The 18,252-nt window shown below is 39.1% G+C and overlaps 1 protein-coding gene across 1 annotated transcript; it reads right to left on the bottom strand.

Annotated features, from left to right (window-relative positions):
- Positions 1-466: 466 nt before the first annotated feature.
- On the bottom strand, positions 467-16,449 carry LOC143863891 (coiled-coil protein). Its single transcript, XM_077374668.1, has 6 exons — positions 16,060-16,449; positions 15,890-15,972; positions 12,842-13,084; positions 12,390-12,551; positions 7,558-7,647; positions 467-848 (listed from the first exon to the last, which is right to left on the bottom strand). The coding sequence occupies exons 1-6, from the start codon at positions 16,320-16,322 to the stop codon at positions 658-660; spliced, it is 1,032 nt and encodes a 343-aa protein (XP_077230783.1). The 5' UTR covers positions 16,323-16,449; the 3' UTR covers positions 467-657.
- Positions 16,450-18,252: the final 1,803 nt, after the last annotated feature.

Raw genomic sequence — 18,252 nt, 5'->3', positions numbered from 1 at the left:
GAGAGGGCATGCTGTGCTTTTATATTAAAAAAAAAAAAAAAAAAAAAAAAAAGGTTAAGGTAGAAAACAAGTCTAAAGGAAAAATATACTGGATTCGTACTTTCAAAGAGAACGATGTGTCAGATTCATATAAAAAAAACAAGATTCGTGCGGGACACGGGTACTACAAGAATCCGTATGTGTCCCACGTGAATCCATGTCTGATTTCCATGTGGAGACGTGTCGACACGGATTTGGCATGTGGGGGCAAAGAATCCATGCAACATAGCCAGCAGGTTTAGCGAGGACGAGGCATCCTAGATGAGTTTAGAGCTATTTGACTTTGTTTTCTCTATTGTCCTATCTTTTGCTTTTTCTCATGCAGTTATGTTTTCATCTTTGATTGCTCTTTTAGGTTGTATTGACCATCTGAGTGGCAGGTTATTTCCTCATTCTATATATAATAAATTGCTACCATTCAAAAAAATTGAAAACAATAGCATCATGCCTAATCAAATGATAACTTCAGTAGGAAATGTTCCTTACATAAAGAGGTACTCAATATTTTGAGGATCTCTATGAAATCATAGACATGGCCCCTTGGAATGCAGCAGCCTAAAGGAAAAGAGCATGAACAAAACAATGTAGGTGTATCAACCAACTTACCCATCATAAGGTCTATCCTTCGGCGCCCCAGGCTTCATCCCTCATCCTTTGTCTCTCAAGTATGTGGTTCCTTCTTTCCTCCTCTTGTTTCTTTAACTCGTTAGAACCAAATGTTGCAGAAAGTTTCTGTCCCATCCCTTGAGCAATCAACCTCCGAGCAGTACTTGCCGATGTCTTTGGCCTTGGATAAGGAGGCTCCATATCTGAATAATATACTATTAATTAGAAGAGAGACCCGAATGGAGCAAGACCCAGAAAGCACAAGGAGACCAAATATTGCTTTGCTTTTCTATAGCTCATGCATAGAGGGTGAACCTTGGTGCAACGGTAAGGTTGCTCCATTGTGACATGGTGGTCATGGGTTCGAGTCATGGAAACAGCCTCTCTGCAAAGCAGGGGTAAGGCTGCGTACATCTAGCCCTCCCCAGACCCCACAATGGCGGGAGCCTCATGCACTGGGCTGCTCTTTTTTTTCTATCTTTCATGCATCCTATCATTTTCTGATGAAATATGGTGTTGAATTTTAACATCATTATGATGTTCAATGATGATATAGACATTGAAATTAAAGCTGTTTGAGACCTTACAAATTGGATAAAAAAACTGAATGTACAAGTAATGAGCCTCTTCCTCAGTGTTAAAAAGGTCTTTGGCTATCACGCAACCAAAAACTACCCGTGTACGTATTTCAGTAGCTTAATCTGTATTTTGTATGCATAAATTCGTGGATATAGATGCTAAAAGTTTGAGCAAGAAGATTTGAAGTCCAAGAACAACCAGCATCCAAACCCCTTTCGTTGCAAAAAAGAATTGTGGAAAAGCTTATTCAAATGAAATTAAAATGTGGAAATGCGCCTTTTCCGTTTTATTTTTTAAGAACGCATCATAAAAACACTCAATAGCACATGGGAAGAAAAAGAAAAAGAAAAATACATTAGCATAACTGCAGTTCCATATCTTCATCAAAGTGGCTTCCTTTTTGTATTTCAGCCTAAATTGCCTAATTTGCCCAAAGACTACTTTTTTTTTTTTTGAAAAGGTAACAAATTTTATTCATCAATGAAACCGATACAAGGGGATAAGTAGTCCCCAAGTATGGGATACATCGCGACCACTCCATAGAAAAAGTACAGTAAAAGTTACACAAAATCCGCCAGTGTAAGGCCTTCTTCTATGAGTGTCTCGCCACGATTTACGCCAGCTTTCGCCAGCCCATCAGCCATTGAATTCGCTGATCTCCTTCTATGAACAAGCTGGGGTCTAATCAGACGAACTAGTTCCCTAATCTTATCGATCTTGTTCGCCAAACGCCAAGGACCACACCCCCGATTCGAAGCCCACGCAATAATATTTGTCGGATCTCCTTCCACGATTAAAGGGCCCAAATTGTGAGCATCATACCATCTTAATCCAAAAAGTAGTGCTGTCGTCTCCGCTTCGTTTGCATCGCATATTCTGGACGGTCCGGAATACGACATGATGACTCAACTATTGTGATCCCGGACAACGCCTCCTATACCCACCCTCCCAGGATTTCCGAAGGAGCTCCCATCGAAACTAAGCTTGAAAGACCCTTCCAGGGGGGTTCCCATCGAGGTACAATACTAGAATGTCTTCTCTTCTCCGAAACTGTAGTATTCCAATTCCGGAGGATTGTCCCAACAGAATATGGTTTCTCGCCTTTGCTCGAGCCCATGATATAATGCATATCTTAACGTCCATAGCTGTGTACCGATATACTCTCTCCTTATCTTTGAATATTCTATTAATTCTCTCTAACCAAAGATGCCATGTAACCGCGAACGGGATAGTAGCCCACATGGATTGTCCAATACAACCCAAGAATGCTCCACACCAGTCTAATACCACTGTCGTAACTTTTTCCAGGAAAACCCAAGGCACTCCAAAAAATTTTAAGATTTCCATACAGACCCGATGGGCATACGAACAATGTAAGAATAAATGGTCAATGTTTTCTTCAGATCCTCGGCACATAACACACCAAGAAGCAAGGGGAAAAGCGCGCCTCTTGATTCTATCAACCATGTTGATGCTGCGATAAACCATCGTCCATAAGAAAGCAGCTATGCGAGTTGGAATCATAGGGCACCAAACCCGAGCACGTCTTGACAACCTACCATTACCATCACTTAGTTTATGAAAGAACGATCGCACAGAGAATCCACCATCCGGGTCCGGCTTCCACACCCATTTGTCGTCCTCATGTCTCGATATATAGAATGATAATAGCGATCCAATAAGTGACTCGAAAAGTTCAATCTCAACGTCCTTTAGATTTCTTCTGAGCCTTATATCCCAAAAATTGCCACTAGCATTATTTCGCGGATCAAATAATCTGCAATCCGAGCATCCGGATCCAAAGCCAGACGGTATAAATCCGGAAACTTCTCAGCGATAGTAGTATCTCCAAACCACAGGTCGACCCAGAATCTCACCGCAGTACTTTTCCCGGCCCTATCAGCTGAAAGTGTTTTGGCTGCTGAATTTGAAATTAAAGACTTGGGTGAGTTAAAATATTTTCTTTGGGGATGGGGTCGCTCTGTCAAAAGGGGGAATATCCATCTCCCAAAGAAAGTTTGTCCTAGGTTTGCTGAAACAAACAAGTAGGGTGCTCATCTAGCAGACTCCAATTGACCCCAACCACAAGCTGAGCGAAATTGATGGTGATCTTCTTCCAAATAAACGGTTGTTTTAGAGAATTTTTGATCGTATACTATTTTTATCATTAATCCAACTTGATATAACCTATGTAGTGAGCATGATTAGCCACTACATGCATGCCCAAAGATCATCTCATCTTGAGGTTGTAGAAACAATACTGAGATCTGAAGTCCTCTCCTGAGAGAGGCTTATTATTTTCCAATTACAGGAATGTCTAGGTTAAATCATATACGGATATAGACTGGGCAGAATACGTGGGTGATCATAGGACCACTACGGATAATGCACGTTTGTGGGAGAAAATCTGGTTACATGGAGACGCAAGAAACAATTGGTGATAGCTTGATGGGGGTATGGCCTATGGAGTTGCAGAATTCTTTGGTTCAAGGTTTTGTTATTTGGGTTGGGAATCCAAGGTAGATTGTCTCATGAAACTTTAGTGAAACAATGAGGTAGCCATAAGTATAGCTGACATTCTGGTATAGCATGATTGAACTAAACATATTGAAGTGGAATGAAATTTTACCATAGTGGTGGATTCTAAAGAAGTGTGCCTCCTTTACACAAAGACTCAGTTGGCTAATGTGCTTATAAACTTTTCTCTTTCTCTCTCCTCTTTCTTCCCTTTCTTTGCTTTTCTTTCTCCTTTCTCGATCAACTTCATTGTAGATAGCAATTTCATTCCCTCGCTTCCTCTTATTTGTTGTACACCAACCTAATTCCAATTCCTCTCATCTTGAGTTTCCATATAGTTACTCATCTCTTTCTCTTGCATGCATGACAAACAAGGAAAAAGGAGAAGAATAAAAGGACAAAGGAAGAAGACTGGGTGGCCCCGGTCAACCTCAGTTGGATTGTTTGGTTCTTAATACTTATAATAAAACATATACTTACAACTGCCCGGTAATGATACATGTTTCTTAATATTTATGATAAAACAAAGTTTTACGGCGAGCAAACGGAATGATCCGAACGCCGTAAACTCGGTTTTACGGCATTTTAAGTCATAAAACTATTTCCAAATTCCTGGGTTTTAACGCTGTAAACTCAGTTTTACATTCTTTTCGTCTCCTCTACATCTTCCTTATAACATATACTCAGTAATTCAGTATGTCTCCCATCTTGGCCATGTCCTCAAATTCTTCATAATAGACTTGTTCTTCTTCCTCCAAGGTAGTCTTTCCCTCAAGCAATTCCTGAATTTGCTCCACTTCCTCCTGCATGGTGTTCTCTACATCTCCAGAGGCTTCCTTCTCTTCCACTACGGGATGTTGTTCTGCCCTTCGAAGACAATCCTTGACTTTCCCACTAAGATCCATATCCATCGAGTCTCTCGACATAATAGATTCCCTGTCCGGGTTAACAGATCCCTCCTCCTGATGATCTTCTCCATCCCCACCGGCCTCCTTAAGCGCCTTCCGCTCTTCTTCCAAATGCTTCTGAAAGAACGGAAATTTGTACACGGGTACACATACCTCCTCAATCAACCGCTTTCCTGTCAGTTGAAATAACTCTTCCTCTTTGCCTTATGCCTCCTCTTAAAACTTTTTCCATTGAAGTTCCAGGTATTCCATGGCAATCTCGTTTTTAGTTGCCGACCTGAGATTTGCCCTTTTCTTTTCATATCCACTCTTCTTGATAGTCTTTTTTTTTTTTTCTCCACCCTCAAGCAATCAACTTTGCCCTTCCCATTGGTAATCGATTTGGCCATCTTCACTTGAGGAGGAAGAGTCCCCACTCTGCTCAAATTCATCCAGCAACGTTAGGATTCTGGCCAAGATGTGTTTCTTTTTCTTCTCTCTTCTGTTTATAGAGCAACATGTCGATTTCCTCTTATAGTGGGAGAAGCCACCTTTAGAAGTTTCTAGGGTTGAGGACCGGTGATAATGACTCCTATAATGATGACAGCCGTGTGTGGGGTTTCCTCTTCCCATACGGAAACTTTTCATATTCTTATTGAGGTCGACATATTTCCTATCACGATATCGCCTCTAAGGATCTCTCCTGTTCAAATTCCAAGACTGCTTTTTGAGGCTAATTAATTCCTTTCTCCCCTTCGAGACAATAGACGCCTTATTGTCTTTTCCTCCTCCCCCTCGGTTCTAGAAGTCCTTTCCGGTGGTGCCACATGTCCGTGCATTAAAAGCATATTGCTTCTTCATTATTTCTGGGCGGAGATTAAGTCTGGGTTGAAGGAAACTCAAGCTTTTATTTCTCACCAATACAGAAAGTGTAATCAAGTCATGGATGTGCTAGCAAATGAAACATGTCGTTGTAGGAAATAGAGATTTTTTAGAATTTGAAGAATACGCCGGTCAAAGCTCGAGAGGCTAATAGATGTGATCAGCTGGGTCTTCCTGCGCTGAGTTTGAAGTGAGCTCTTCTCCTTTCATTCCTTTCATAATACGTCTCCCTAAATGGGCAGTTCATGGTGGTAGTTTGAAGGCACTTTTGTATTCTCAGTCGATGGAAGCTTTTGGCATTGTTACATCAATCAGCATGGCTTGTATTCTGCTAGTTTCTCAAGGTATGGAGGGCTGTTGGAGTGCTGGGTGTTTGCTGTGAATAGTTTTGGTTTCCGCAGGTTTTCGCTTGCAGCATGTTGTTTTTGGGCGGCTAGCCAGTCAAGTGAAGCTTGTGGTCTTCTTGCTAGTGTCTTCTGGATATGCTGGCTGCTTATATGTTTTTCATTATTCTTCCCATATTGGGTTCTAGTTACTGATGTGGAGTTGGTTCAAAAGGGTGATTACGGGTATGGTTTTTGAGATGTTGCTAAGCAAAGAATGTATTGTTTTTTATTTATTTTTTGTTTTTTGTGTTGGTTTATTTGAGGTTTTTGTATTCTGAGCCCACCTTTGGCCTTTGTTCTTTGGTTATCTTTTAATAAAATTCCGGGTCTGCCCTGGGACCTTAGTGAATAATTTCAGTGTAAAAAAGGTGAAGGCCTACAGCAGTGTTAGTAAGGTGTTGACCGACAGGTTTGTGAAGGGCATACAACTGGACCAATTAAGAAGCAATATCTTATATTGAGGACCATGATCAACAATAATGGCTTTGGATGAGATCCAGCTACAAAAAAAAGGTCACTGCAGACGATTGACGTTTCAATTGTAGTTTTGGTTAACATTGGTGTCACTGTCATCTAAATTATCAGGTCCACGCAGAAGTTCTGCCATATAGAGTAAAAAAAAATGATCTTTACATAGCAATGTCAATTGTTGTCCGAAATGATCAAACTAAGAGGTCCCATAGGTAGTATGGCAAGGCTTGGTCCTGAGATTTACAACGACGAAGGGATCGATGATACATCTGCCTGCTCTCAAATGTCGTTTGACGAAATGAATATCGATTTGGATGCTGCCAAACCATTTAAGAGGACACGGTCCTCATCAAGATCAAAGAGGAGATCCACCATTCCGACTTCAACACAGAAAAGCTAAAGAAGGCTCGTGTGGATGATTGCATGGCTCATATGCAAGGTTTTAGGTTTCAATTTCGGTATCTGTATCTATTGCAATGGAAATGGAAACATATCGGTTTTCGATGGAAATTTCAGTGAAAATCCTGTAAAATTACAGAAAGTGGAAACACATGGAAGCATATGAAAATGGACATTTGAGACGAAACTTCATGAAGTGCTAGAGTCAGCAATAACACAATAAAAACGATCACATAAAGGGAAAAAATCACTCATAATGGTTTAACAACATCGAGCACCTAATGACAAGTATCTTGTTGATCGAGCAACTAATAACATGTGTCATGACAGGTAATATGACCTTAGAAGCACAAAGCAGGTGCGGGTGTGGGGGCAGGGAAGTGTGGAGTCTAGAAGAGTCTAAAGTTGGGAGCACCATGGGAGCAGTTTCCTTCGTAAAGAGCGCCGAATGGCGGTTCTATCGCGGAAGCGGCACCCAAGAGGAAGATTCTTGTCCATAATCAACAGACATAGGTATTGTAGATCATTTAAGCAGAAAGAAGTCAATGCCTTCCAAAAAGTTGCAAGAATATCCCACAGGGTATGAGACAGGAGAATAATGGATATAGCTAATATTGAACTGTGTGACACATTTGCAGAACCTATTTTGAAGAATAAGCGATTAACATGTAACAACAAATGTGAAATGATACACCACCAACTAAAAGTAAACAAAAGAAATAGGAACATATACTAAACTAAGCCCCAAAAAGAAATGAAGAGAAACAATTAAATATCTCCACAAGGCATACCTTTTGTAGAAAGTGAGCTCAGCAGGCTATCATTCTCATCCAGTGAACGTACCGTGAATGGACAATGAGTGCTGCTAAGGGCCTCACGTGCTGTATTAGGAAAAATAGAGATTACCAAATCGAAACTTGTTGCCAAGGAAGAGGATGCATCAATTGATCTTCTATAGAACGCAATGGCCGTAAATATGATCACAAAATCAAAACACATTAAGTACCCAATTTGACGGAACAATTTAAGATTTTTAATCTTGAATTATGTAAAATTTCAAGCCTAGGTCTCAATTGTTTTAAGAAATGTGTGTTCCCATATTTCAAAAAACTTTGAATTAATTGTTTTTGTTGAGAGAGAATAGAGAGAAGAGAAAAGTGAGTTGGGAAAATCTCCCCCTCACTTATGTATTTATATTAAATAGGATAAGTACAAAAAAGACAACTATGCCCTTAGGCAATACACTATATCCAACACTCCCCCTCAAGCTGGAATGTAGATATTATACATTCCCAGCTTGTTACAAATATCATTTAACTTTGACTTAGGTAATGACTTGGTAAAAATATCTGCTAACTGATCCACAGATCGAGTGAAGGAAACATGTATTTCGGTCCACAGTGCAGGAAGCTCACATAAAATCTGAAACAATTATAATGGAAAAAGATCATTTTTCCCCTCCAATGATCTGAAAAAGCATCAGAAATATATTGTATAAGAAGTGGAACCACTATAATCTGCAGTGAACTTGAATCACTAGCTATGCCACACTGCTGTATCAAAGTATAAGCACATACTGTTAGAAACGGACAGGCACTAGTGAGAGCTTAGTTAAACACCCTTACAAATTTGAAATCATAAAAAGCAAGTCTGGTATACAACTACTAATAGCTTATGTAACAAGGACACCTCAGAGTCCGAAAATAGCCACCAGAAGCATATTAACAAAACTGTATTAGATATATTGCTAAGCCCTATAATTCATTTTGCAAATAATTCATTTACTACTGTAAAATTCCTGTTTCTTGCCTAAGGTTCTCTTACAGCCCGTTTGGATACCCCTGGATACCCCTAAAGATTTCATCCCATGCTTTAGAGCCAAGGTCCACATCTGAAAAATCCAAACTCAGGGAACCAAAGAAAGCAAACTTAGCCACGCAGCCACCCCTAGAAATCCTTGAATGATAAGGTGATGCAGCCAAGAAAGGAAGAAATACACATCCAGAAGGAAGTAAATATGTATGAAAAAAAAAAAGAATAATAAATAAGAACACTATGCTGCTCTGTTCCTGCTGCAATGTGTGAAAAATGACTATTGTAGCAGAGGCAGGTAACACAGAAAAGAAACAAAAAACTTTATTCACAAATTTGCAAAAATTACATCCCCTTATAGATATCTTTTCTGACCCTGACCTAGGGGAGAAATCTTAACTGATTAGGATCCAATCATTAATATCTCATGGGTTGATACTCCGGCAAAGATGTTTGATTTGGAGGCATAGACTAAGAATTAAACTATTATTATGTTTATAATCATCCCTAAGGAATTACATTTGCTCAAAAATTCCGATCATTGCGTTCTTCCAACACAAGCCAAAAGATTGAAGGGAATAATATCTTCCAAAAAAAGGAAGTTTTTTATTACCAAACACTCCACACTACCACACCCAGAGTTCTCTACTATTTGAAAGAACAAATAGATGTAGGTGAATATTGAGTAAAAAAAGGGCAGCCCGGTGCACAAGGCTCCCGCCATTGCGGGGTCTGGGGAGGGCTAGATGTACACAGCCTTACCCTTGCATTGCAGAGAGGCTGTTTCCGTGACTCAAACCCGTGACCACCAGGTCAAAATGGAGCAACCTTACCGTTGCGCCAAGGCTCGCCCTCTAGGTGAATATTGAGTATGGAGAAGAAATAGTTCCAAACTCGGGCTGGATATAGATAATATGAAGATATGTTCAGAAGTTTTTCCTAAAAACTGCACAATGGAAATCTCTCATATCGCAAAAATTCCTTCCAATGACCTAATTTCTGAAAAGGATTTCCATGCATTGTGCACCATAAAAATGCAACATCCATAGAGGAAGCGATGGAAGACCAAATGTTCGGAAGTCGCACTTTGGATAAGAAGGCACATTAAGGGAGTAGTATGATTTAAACAGATAAAGTGCAACTTTGTTCATAGTAACGTATCTGTGCCATTTCCAACAATAACACAAATGTTTTTTAAAAAAGGATTTAAACTCTCATTTCCAAGAGTTCCAGGTTCAAGAAACCTCAGCTAAGGGAAGGGTATTGACAAATTTCTGGTATTTCGATGCAACAATCCTAGCTCATAATGCACCCTTGTTGGAGAATGATCTCCACCACCATTTAACTAGAAGAGTTCCATTTTAGAACTTGGTGTTCATGATTCATAGCCCTATAACAGCTTTTGGGGTGGACACACTTGATTCAAATATTAAATGAACTTTGCTAAAAATAGATCCTCTTTCAAGAGTTCCTCAAAAGGTGCTTGATTGTCTCCACCACTTACGAACGAATATAGAACATAGATAGGAAATATGTTGTGATATTGGAAAGAAGGGATTTCAAGAGAGTGATCCTATCAGGTAATGAAAAATGTTCTTCTTTACAATTATCCAACCTAGATTCAATCCCCTCCACAACAAGAACCCAATCATGAGGACCGATATTATCATCTTTTAAGGGGAGACCTAAATACTTAAACAGAGAAAGAATTGAAGTTTAGACTGAGATGACAGTGATGGACCTTACCTTTTGAGTCCTCTAAATTTAACACCACACACCGAACATTTGTTTCTATCAATACATGGGCCAGAAGTTTCCTCAGTAAAAGTAACAAAATATATATTAAATCCATGTGGTTATTCCATTATCTAGCCAGAATATGGTATCATCCACACACCACAGATGAGACACTCTAAGACACCTTGGGATGCTTCTAGGCAGGGGACAATGCCACACTCGGACTCAACTACTTTAGATAGAATGTCACCTATCAGCTGCTAGAATGAACGAAAAGGGAGAGAGGAGGTTCATTAGCCTTATTACCCCAGAGGGAACAAGAAAACCCATCTATTCCCCATTGATTACGATAGAAAAATATTTTGATTAAAGCCACTTGGTTCTTCGATGCTCTTGCCAGAATATTGCATCATCCACACACTGTAAATGAGACACTCTAGGACACCTTGGAATGCTTCTAGGCCGGGGACAATGCCACACTCAGACTCGACTACTTTAGATAGAATGTCCCCTATATAATCAGCTGCTAGAGTGAACAAGAAGAGGGAGAGGAGGTCCAGTAGCCATATTCTCCCAGAGGGAACAAAAAATTTCATCTATTCACCATTGATTAGGATTGAAAATGGACAGAAGAGGCACCAATCGATCTATTTTCTCCACTCAGCCCCAAAGCACATTTTTTTCAATATAACAATATGAGATGTTCATTATTATCTGTCATAGTCAAGTTTCAGAACAATTCCTTTTTTCCCCATACATCTTGGTAGAGTCAGTGATCTCATTAGCTATAATAATCCCATCAAGGTTTTTGTATGCCAGAAACAAAGCTAATTTGATTATGGGCAAACTAAAGGGACATTTTTTTTAATTATCAGAGAGAGAGAGTACTTCAGCAATTAGTTTTCAGTCCCCTCCTATGGGGCTGATCAGGCAAAATTCTTTTAAATCCTCAATGTTTCAAAGCTTGGAATTAATGAAATAAAAGTGGTGCTTAATGCTTCAATAGATTTATGGAAATAATATAAGTCTTCCATTACTTGAACAATGTCATTCTTTATTGTCTCCGAAAACTCTGGAAGGAACATGGGGAGAATCCGTCAGGATGATAGGACCAAAGGCTTTCTCCTTGTCATGGTTGAATACCTCCTTGCACACTTCCTCTTTTGAATATCAATGTCCAGTGACCACATACCAAAGCCTTGTGGATCATACCAATGGATCGCCATGCAACTTTATCTGGAACAGACACCTTATGTCCAATAGTTTTTACTTCCACATCTAATGGTTTAAAAACAAGTATCAAAACAGCTTTGCAAAGCCACACGAAACATAAAATTCTCATAAATGAGAGATCAACAAATAAACCAGTAACCAAGCTACCAATTAGCAAACTGCGGAAAAAAACTCCCTCATAAGGTTTAGACGGGCATCAAAGAACAATCATGTAATACTTTTCAATCAATAAAATGTAAAATTAGGTCTTGGTTAATGTTAGTACCTTGGTATCAGCCAATGTTTCAAAAACTTACACTCAAACAAGTTGGCCAGGGTAAAGGGAGTTCATGATTGGCGCCATCAATTTTTCATTAACTCGGTTGAGTTAAAGGAATTGTGATTGACTTTGCAGGGCAAAACTCGGACTCGGGCGAGAAGTCCTCCAAGGTATAAGGGAGTAGACTCAGGGGAGTCAATGACTGACTTGGGGAGTTTTTAAACAGCAATATCAGCTTCCAAAATTCTATACACGATGCTGTGATATATTGATATATTTTACTACCAATACCAGCTCAGCAAAAAAAAATGTTTAATAGCAGCCATTAACAACAACACTAAGAATGCAACACACTGACCAAATGATAGAATTAACAATATGTTTTCTCTAATATTAGATGCCCTTTATTCTTTTGCTATTCAAAAAAAATGTTAGATACCCTCAAACACTTTAACATAGCATCACACAATAGCATTCTGTTTTAAAGATGGAAGCTAGCCAAAGAGCGCAACAGAGTACCAAGTCTTCTTTTATGTATATAAATTCTGCATCCAGTGACCAAGCAGTCGAATGAGAACTTACCAATGGACGGTGTTCGAAACACTGCAAGTGCAAGAGTATCATTGACCCAGCGGATAACAACTCCTTGATCCCTGAAGTTACCAAAAAGTTTCTCCAACTCTGTTGTTCGAGTACTTGGCGGAAAATCAGCAAGAACAAGAACGTGACTGGTTCCATATATTACTGAAACCGTGACAGAAAAACTCATTAATTGGATCATATGCTATTTTTAACTAAAGGGTTTAGAATATGCATAAAGAAATTGTACTCTAACCAGATAACCAAGTAAAAGGAAAATCCAGCGCAACTAGATAAGCCAACAGCATACTTCGAAAAAATCAAGGACAGCCTATAATTAAAAGTTTACAAGTAAAACTTGTGGAATAAAAATTAACAGACTAGATGCCTGAACACAACAAATTTTTGAATTCAGACTGTACATATGAAGTGACACATTACACAAGTTCACTTACAATTACTTGTTTCAGTGGTTCCCTTTGGATGTAGACAAGAAACTTCATCACCGGACTTGTCAGCTGCTGTGTCGGCAGGTAGTTGATCAGAGTACATATCATTTTTCTTGAATAAGAATGCTCCCCTGCCACGCCTTTTGGGTGTTTGAGACTTTGTATCATCCAAAGAAAGGTTTGATACCCCTGCTTCATCATGTGGAGAGAATACTTCATCCGATCCACGATCTGCAATAGCTTCCCAATCTGCAATTTTATCACGAGCAAGCAAGACATTAGAATACTCAACATGCTACTTTCATGGTAAGAAATTCATGGCATTAGAAGGTAAGGTGGCTAGCCACTGAAAGCATAAGATGAACAAATCATCTGGTGAATCTATATTGATAAGATAAAGAAGGTATCTATATCAAAAGGAGTGCACGAGCATCCTAAATTATAAATATTAGAATTCACATCTACTTTTTTGTCACATGTAGAGATCAGATTTTAGTTTCCAAGCCTTAAGGAGCTGCTTGGATACACAGAAAAGAAAACGAGGGAGAACCGATGCTCCCTTAAAGAAGGGAGAGAGAGAGCAATGGTTAGCAACCAAGCTAGGGGTACAAACTCAATTTTATTCAATGATATCATGTAGCTAACGTCGTAGGCCTTTACAATTTATAGATACTTCAAACCCCACGAAATTCACGATTAGCCGATGATTATGACTCAAAAACCCCACTCAAATCAAGTGATAAAGCTCAAATCCTACTCTTGCTGGGACTCCTATCAACTAAAGACTCCTTTTTCATGAATTTTCCTTCTTAAAACAAAATTTTTAACACTCCGAGGACTCCTATCTTCTACCACTAACAACATGACAAGTGTCAAATTGCCGAGTCAGATTCGAATGATTTAAGGACTCTTCAAACCCATCATGAAAACTAACTAACTTCATGTCCCACGAATACAAGGACTTTCTTATGTTGCAATGTGGGCCCTTATGATCACTTAACAACCTAAATGATTAATTATAAATGCCTCTCTTTTTTTAATGGTAACTTAAAAGCCTTTATCACTTAAGATTTCTGTAATAAACATGTGAGCCCCATTTTAAATACCTACAACTTAAAGAAACCAAGTGATATTTGTGGGGAAAGAATGTAGTACCCCACCTATAACTTAAGGGACTTAGAAAACACCTAGACACTAAAAAAATTTGAATATAGGCCCTAGGATGGTCCCCCATCATACTCCTTTGCTTGAAAAGATTTGAACTCATCAAATATAATGATTGACATGATAGGTGGGAGTTCTTCCACTGGAATCTTTGCACATGTCACATACGGTTGTCCTTTCCAATAGATTAAGTACTTCCAGCATGCATGTAGCTTTGGGCAGTCATGTCGTTAGTTTGAAGTAGTGTGATCACCAAGTACTCCTTTGATTTATTACTTGTAATGTGTCAGCTTAGGCAAAAAAACTTAGGTCCTCTACTTCATTAGGTCTGTGGAAGTCCTCTTATCGGTTTGAAGATAAAAATCCTTAGGTTCCAAATGACCTATCGCAACAACTGAGCAGTTGCCCAAGTTTTAATACAATGGTCAAATTCATTCTGAGAAGACACAACATGGGAGGGCTGGTCTTACATTGCAAAAAAGTTTCCCGATTTCCGACCTTGAGGACAAGGTCTGTGTTAAGGGTGGGGGAATGATACGTGTCTGTTGGTAGATCCGTAATTTTGTTAATCTTTAGAACAGTCAGCAACTAGTTGTTTCTGTAATTCTGTTAAATCTGTTAGAACAGTCAGCAAGTAGTTGTTAGTGGGCAAGATTAGTTGGCAAGGTTCTGTTAGTTGAGTCAGCAAGATTCAGTTAGTAGGTAGAGTCAAGGGAGGAAGTATACGAGGAGGGAGAAGTTGCTGTGTAATGTGTAATTTTTTCTCAAAGCAAATAAACAAAGGTTTCCCCCTGGAGTGGGATTTTGTCTTACTTTTTTGGGGTTCTTCTTCCCATAAGCGTATCAATCTTCTAAGTGAAGACCAATTTGCCAACGTGTTTGCAAAGGCAACGATGCCAAACAAAGAATAAGCTCCAAGCTTTAAGACGTAAAATGCAAATAGTCAGTCTAAATTCCCTAGTTTGAGGTGCCATTCAATAAAACAATTCCCTAGCTTGAGGTGCCATTCAAAACAACACCCCTAGTTTGAGGAGAAGCGTAGAAGAGTTTTCTCGTTCGGAGATCCAGTTTCTTCTCCTTTATTTTTTATTAATTGTTTTATGTCTTTTCCTTGATCATCACTGTAAGATGAGATCTAGGTTGTGTAAGAACCAGATTTCCTTATTTAGATTGCTTCCCTTATTTATGTTATTTCCATACTATATTAGGTTTCCTTAATTTCTTTTCATATTTTGCTGATTTATGTTTCCTAATTTACATTCCTCAATTTCTATATAATGTAGATGTTGTATACAGGGGTGGAGCCACATATAGCTTCAGGGGGACACAGCTTCCTCCCCCCCAAAAGACTTGCAAAATCCCTTTTATATCCTACAATACATATGGGTTTTACCGGTGTTCAGGAACGCCACTAAAAAAAAAGAAATACATTTACCAGCATTCTTGAAGAAATACATTTACCAGCATTCTTGAACGCCGGTAATAGTAAGTGGCCCCCCAAGTCCTATGTAGGCAAAGTGTTAATTAGTCCGTCCCTTCCAAGTGTAAATTCCTGGCTCCACGCCTGGCTGTACGGCTATCTTCAACAATGAATAACCACAATTAGTGCAGTTAACACATTGGAGGTCGAGTTTCCATGAATTAACTCATTGGAGGACTGAGTTTCCTCGAATTAACTCAATGTTTCCCTCTTTCTCCATCATCTTCTTCTCTAATTTCTGTTTTGATAGAATGATTTGATATTATTCTCTAAAATAACAAGATAATTTATTCCATTCTAAATGAGACCCATCTAGGCACGTATCACAGTATTCTATCGAGTTGAAAGATGCATCTTCATTTCTAGAGAGGGAAGAAAAGAAATCAAAAAAGCGGAACACAAAAAAGTACCATCGTCATCCCAAGAAGGCGAATCCGTGCCCGTGGAAACCCTAATTTCCTCCGAGTTGTTCTTCTTGACAGACTCCAAATCCCTAGCTTACAAATCAGAAACAAGAAATGAGACACTTAACTAATTTTATAAGAAGAAAAAGAAGAAGAAGAGAGAAAAAAAGGCTAACCCTAAAGGAGGAGTGTGTTGAGATCTGAGTCTTATAAGAAGAGCACGGTTCTGAAGTTCATCTGCTCTTATGGAGAAACCTTTAGAGTGGTAGAGATTGGCCAAATCACTAAGAGCACATGCTAAGCTCAGATCAGAAGAGGATGAATCTAGGGTTTCAAGCTTTGAAATAACGGAGTCGAGTAGAGAAATTGCCCCTTCAATGTCTCCTCGATCGATAAGATCTTCCACGGCTACGCTCCATTTTCCTTCTCCTTCCTCCATACTTTTACTCTTTCTACACCTCTTCCAACTCTGATTTCATTAACAAAGCAACTCCGACGTTATTTCGAGACACGCGCCCCGATATTACATAATTGTGCTTTGAGTCGTGCAAAAACAAAGTATTTGACGTACTGGCCCCTTTTTTCACTAATGACAGCCCCTTATTAGGACTGTCAATCGGATGGGCAAGCTCGAAGCCCGCCCGTTCCGCCCGCTAAAAGCCCGCCCATAATTAAAATGAAAACAAGCCAAACCAAGCTTGAAGCCCGAACTCTAATTTCTGCTGAGCTTAATCAAGGGTCGTCCAACCCGGGCCCGATAATATATTTACTATATAATTTTTCAAGACTTTTTATGCCCTTAAAAATCAGTAGATATTAATTAAATAGGTTACTTAAACATTAATATCCTATAGGCTATAGTTCGACATTAAATAGGTTTTCTTTCTTTCTTTATTTTGCCCCTCTTCAGCCCACTCCATATGAACGTCTGGGATCACCATATCCTATAGGCTATAGCTTGACCTCAAATTTATTAAATGAATAAGACAAAATCTGACAATAAATCAATCGGTGTGGCTTTTCTCACATGCTAAAGCCAACTAGTTTAATGGCTTTCTATGAAATTGGCTTTTCTGTGCTTGGCTTAGTCTTTTCTCGTGCAGAAAATAAGAGGTGATGGGCAAGCCCGAACTCGGCCTGAAGCCCGTTGTATAGACATGGGCTGAGCTTGAGCACCTCAGGATCACCCAAGCTCGGCCCAATTGACAGTCCTAGTATTTATGAGTCCCATGGTTTTAAATTTCGACCGAAATCCAAAATTTCGGATCGGAATTTTGGATTTCAGTGGAGACCGACACCGAAATTTCGGTCAAATTTTTTATTTTTCCGAAATTTCACTCAAAAAACCTGTTTTTTTTAATTAATTTAATATTCCACTGAAATTTTGACTGAAACGAAATTTAATATTGAATAAAATATTATTTTCTTTTTTGTACCGGATTTCGACCGAAATTTCAGGGTCCGAAACCGAAATTTTAAACCATGTTTATGACTTACTCTTTTACACTAAGGGGGGTTGTCCTGAGTAAAAAAGGGATGAATGTATCATTTCCTATAATTAATCTTAAAAATACGTATTAGTAGATAGAGAAGCGCTGGGAGTTACCTACGCATTAGTGGCTTAAAAAGCCCGCAGGGAGTTACATGCACATTAGTGGCTTAAAAAACCCAGGTAACTCCCTGCACAGCTGCTCAGGAACACTTTTATCTAGTAGATATTAGATATTAGGATTGCCCGATTGGTATGATATTTGAACCACATGAGTAAACCACCCAAGAAGAATTTGTTTCTTTTTCACGCACCGCCTCCAAGTGGTAGGCGACAGGGCAGGGCAGGTGTAGAAGAAGATAGATTTGAGAGGACACGATTGAGATGAGGGAGAGAAGTGGCTAAAAATCGCGAAAAAAAATCTATCGTATTTTGAGTATAGTTTTTTGTTTCCTAATTTTTAGCCACTTCTCACCACATGGAAACACTAGTTTCTTGATTTTTGTTTCCTGAGTTTTAGCCACTTCACCCACCCTAGTCCTCTCTTATCATTTGGATACACTAGTTTATATAGGGTGGTGATAAATAGAACCCCTATCTCTCTTTCTCTCTCCTCATATAGGGGGTCGATTTAAGATATATGGGGGTCGATTTATCACTCCCCTTTATATATCATGAAAAAAAAATCATTGCTACCGTGCCTTTCTCTCCCAATTATACGTGCCTTTCCTCTCCCAGTTTTATACCAAGAGATACTTAGGACACCTAGGCTAGACCTAAGAAACCTACCTCTCCCTCTCCCTAGCAGTAAACTATCAAATACTCCAAAAGCTTAAGCTGTTGGAGGAGGCATTATTTAATCTTTTATACTTATAACACT

Source organism: Tasmannia lanceolata, unplaced genomic scaffold (assembly GCF_043159265.1).
Source record: "Tasmannia lanceolata isolate RefF3 unplaced genomic scaffold, GAP_Taslan_0.1 ptg000044l, whole genome shotgun sequence".
NCBI classification, from domain to species: Eukaryota; Viridiplantae; Streptophyta; class Magnoliopsida; order Canellales; family Winteraceae; genus Tasmannia; species Tasmannia lanceolata.
Note: the sequence above shows the minus strand (reverse complement) of the source record. Positions and strands in the feature narration are given on the sequence as shown.

Bases quoted from the DNA above. Each gene is read 5' to 3' on its own strand.
- LOC143863891 (XM_077374668.1), bottom strand. From the start codon at position 16,322: ATGGAGGAAGGAGAAGGAAAATGGAGCGTAGCCGTGGAAGATCTTATC. The intron at 13,085-15,889 runs GTACTTTTTTGT...ATAAAATTGCAG, and splicing joins GCCTTCTTGGGATGACGATG to ATTGGGAAGCTATTGCAGAT. The intron at 7,648-12,389 runs GTAAGTTCTCAT...TTCCTAATACAG, and splicing joins GTTTCGAACACCGTCCATTG to CACGTGAGGCCCTTAGCAGC.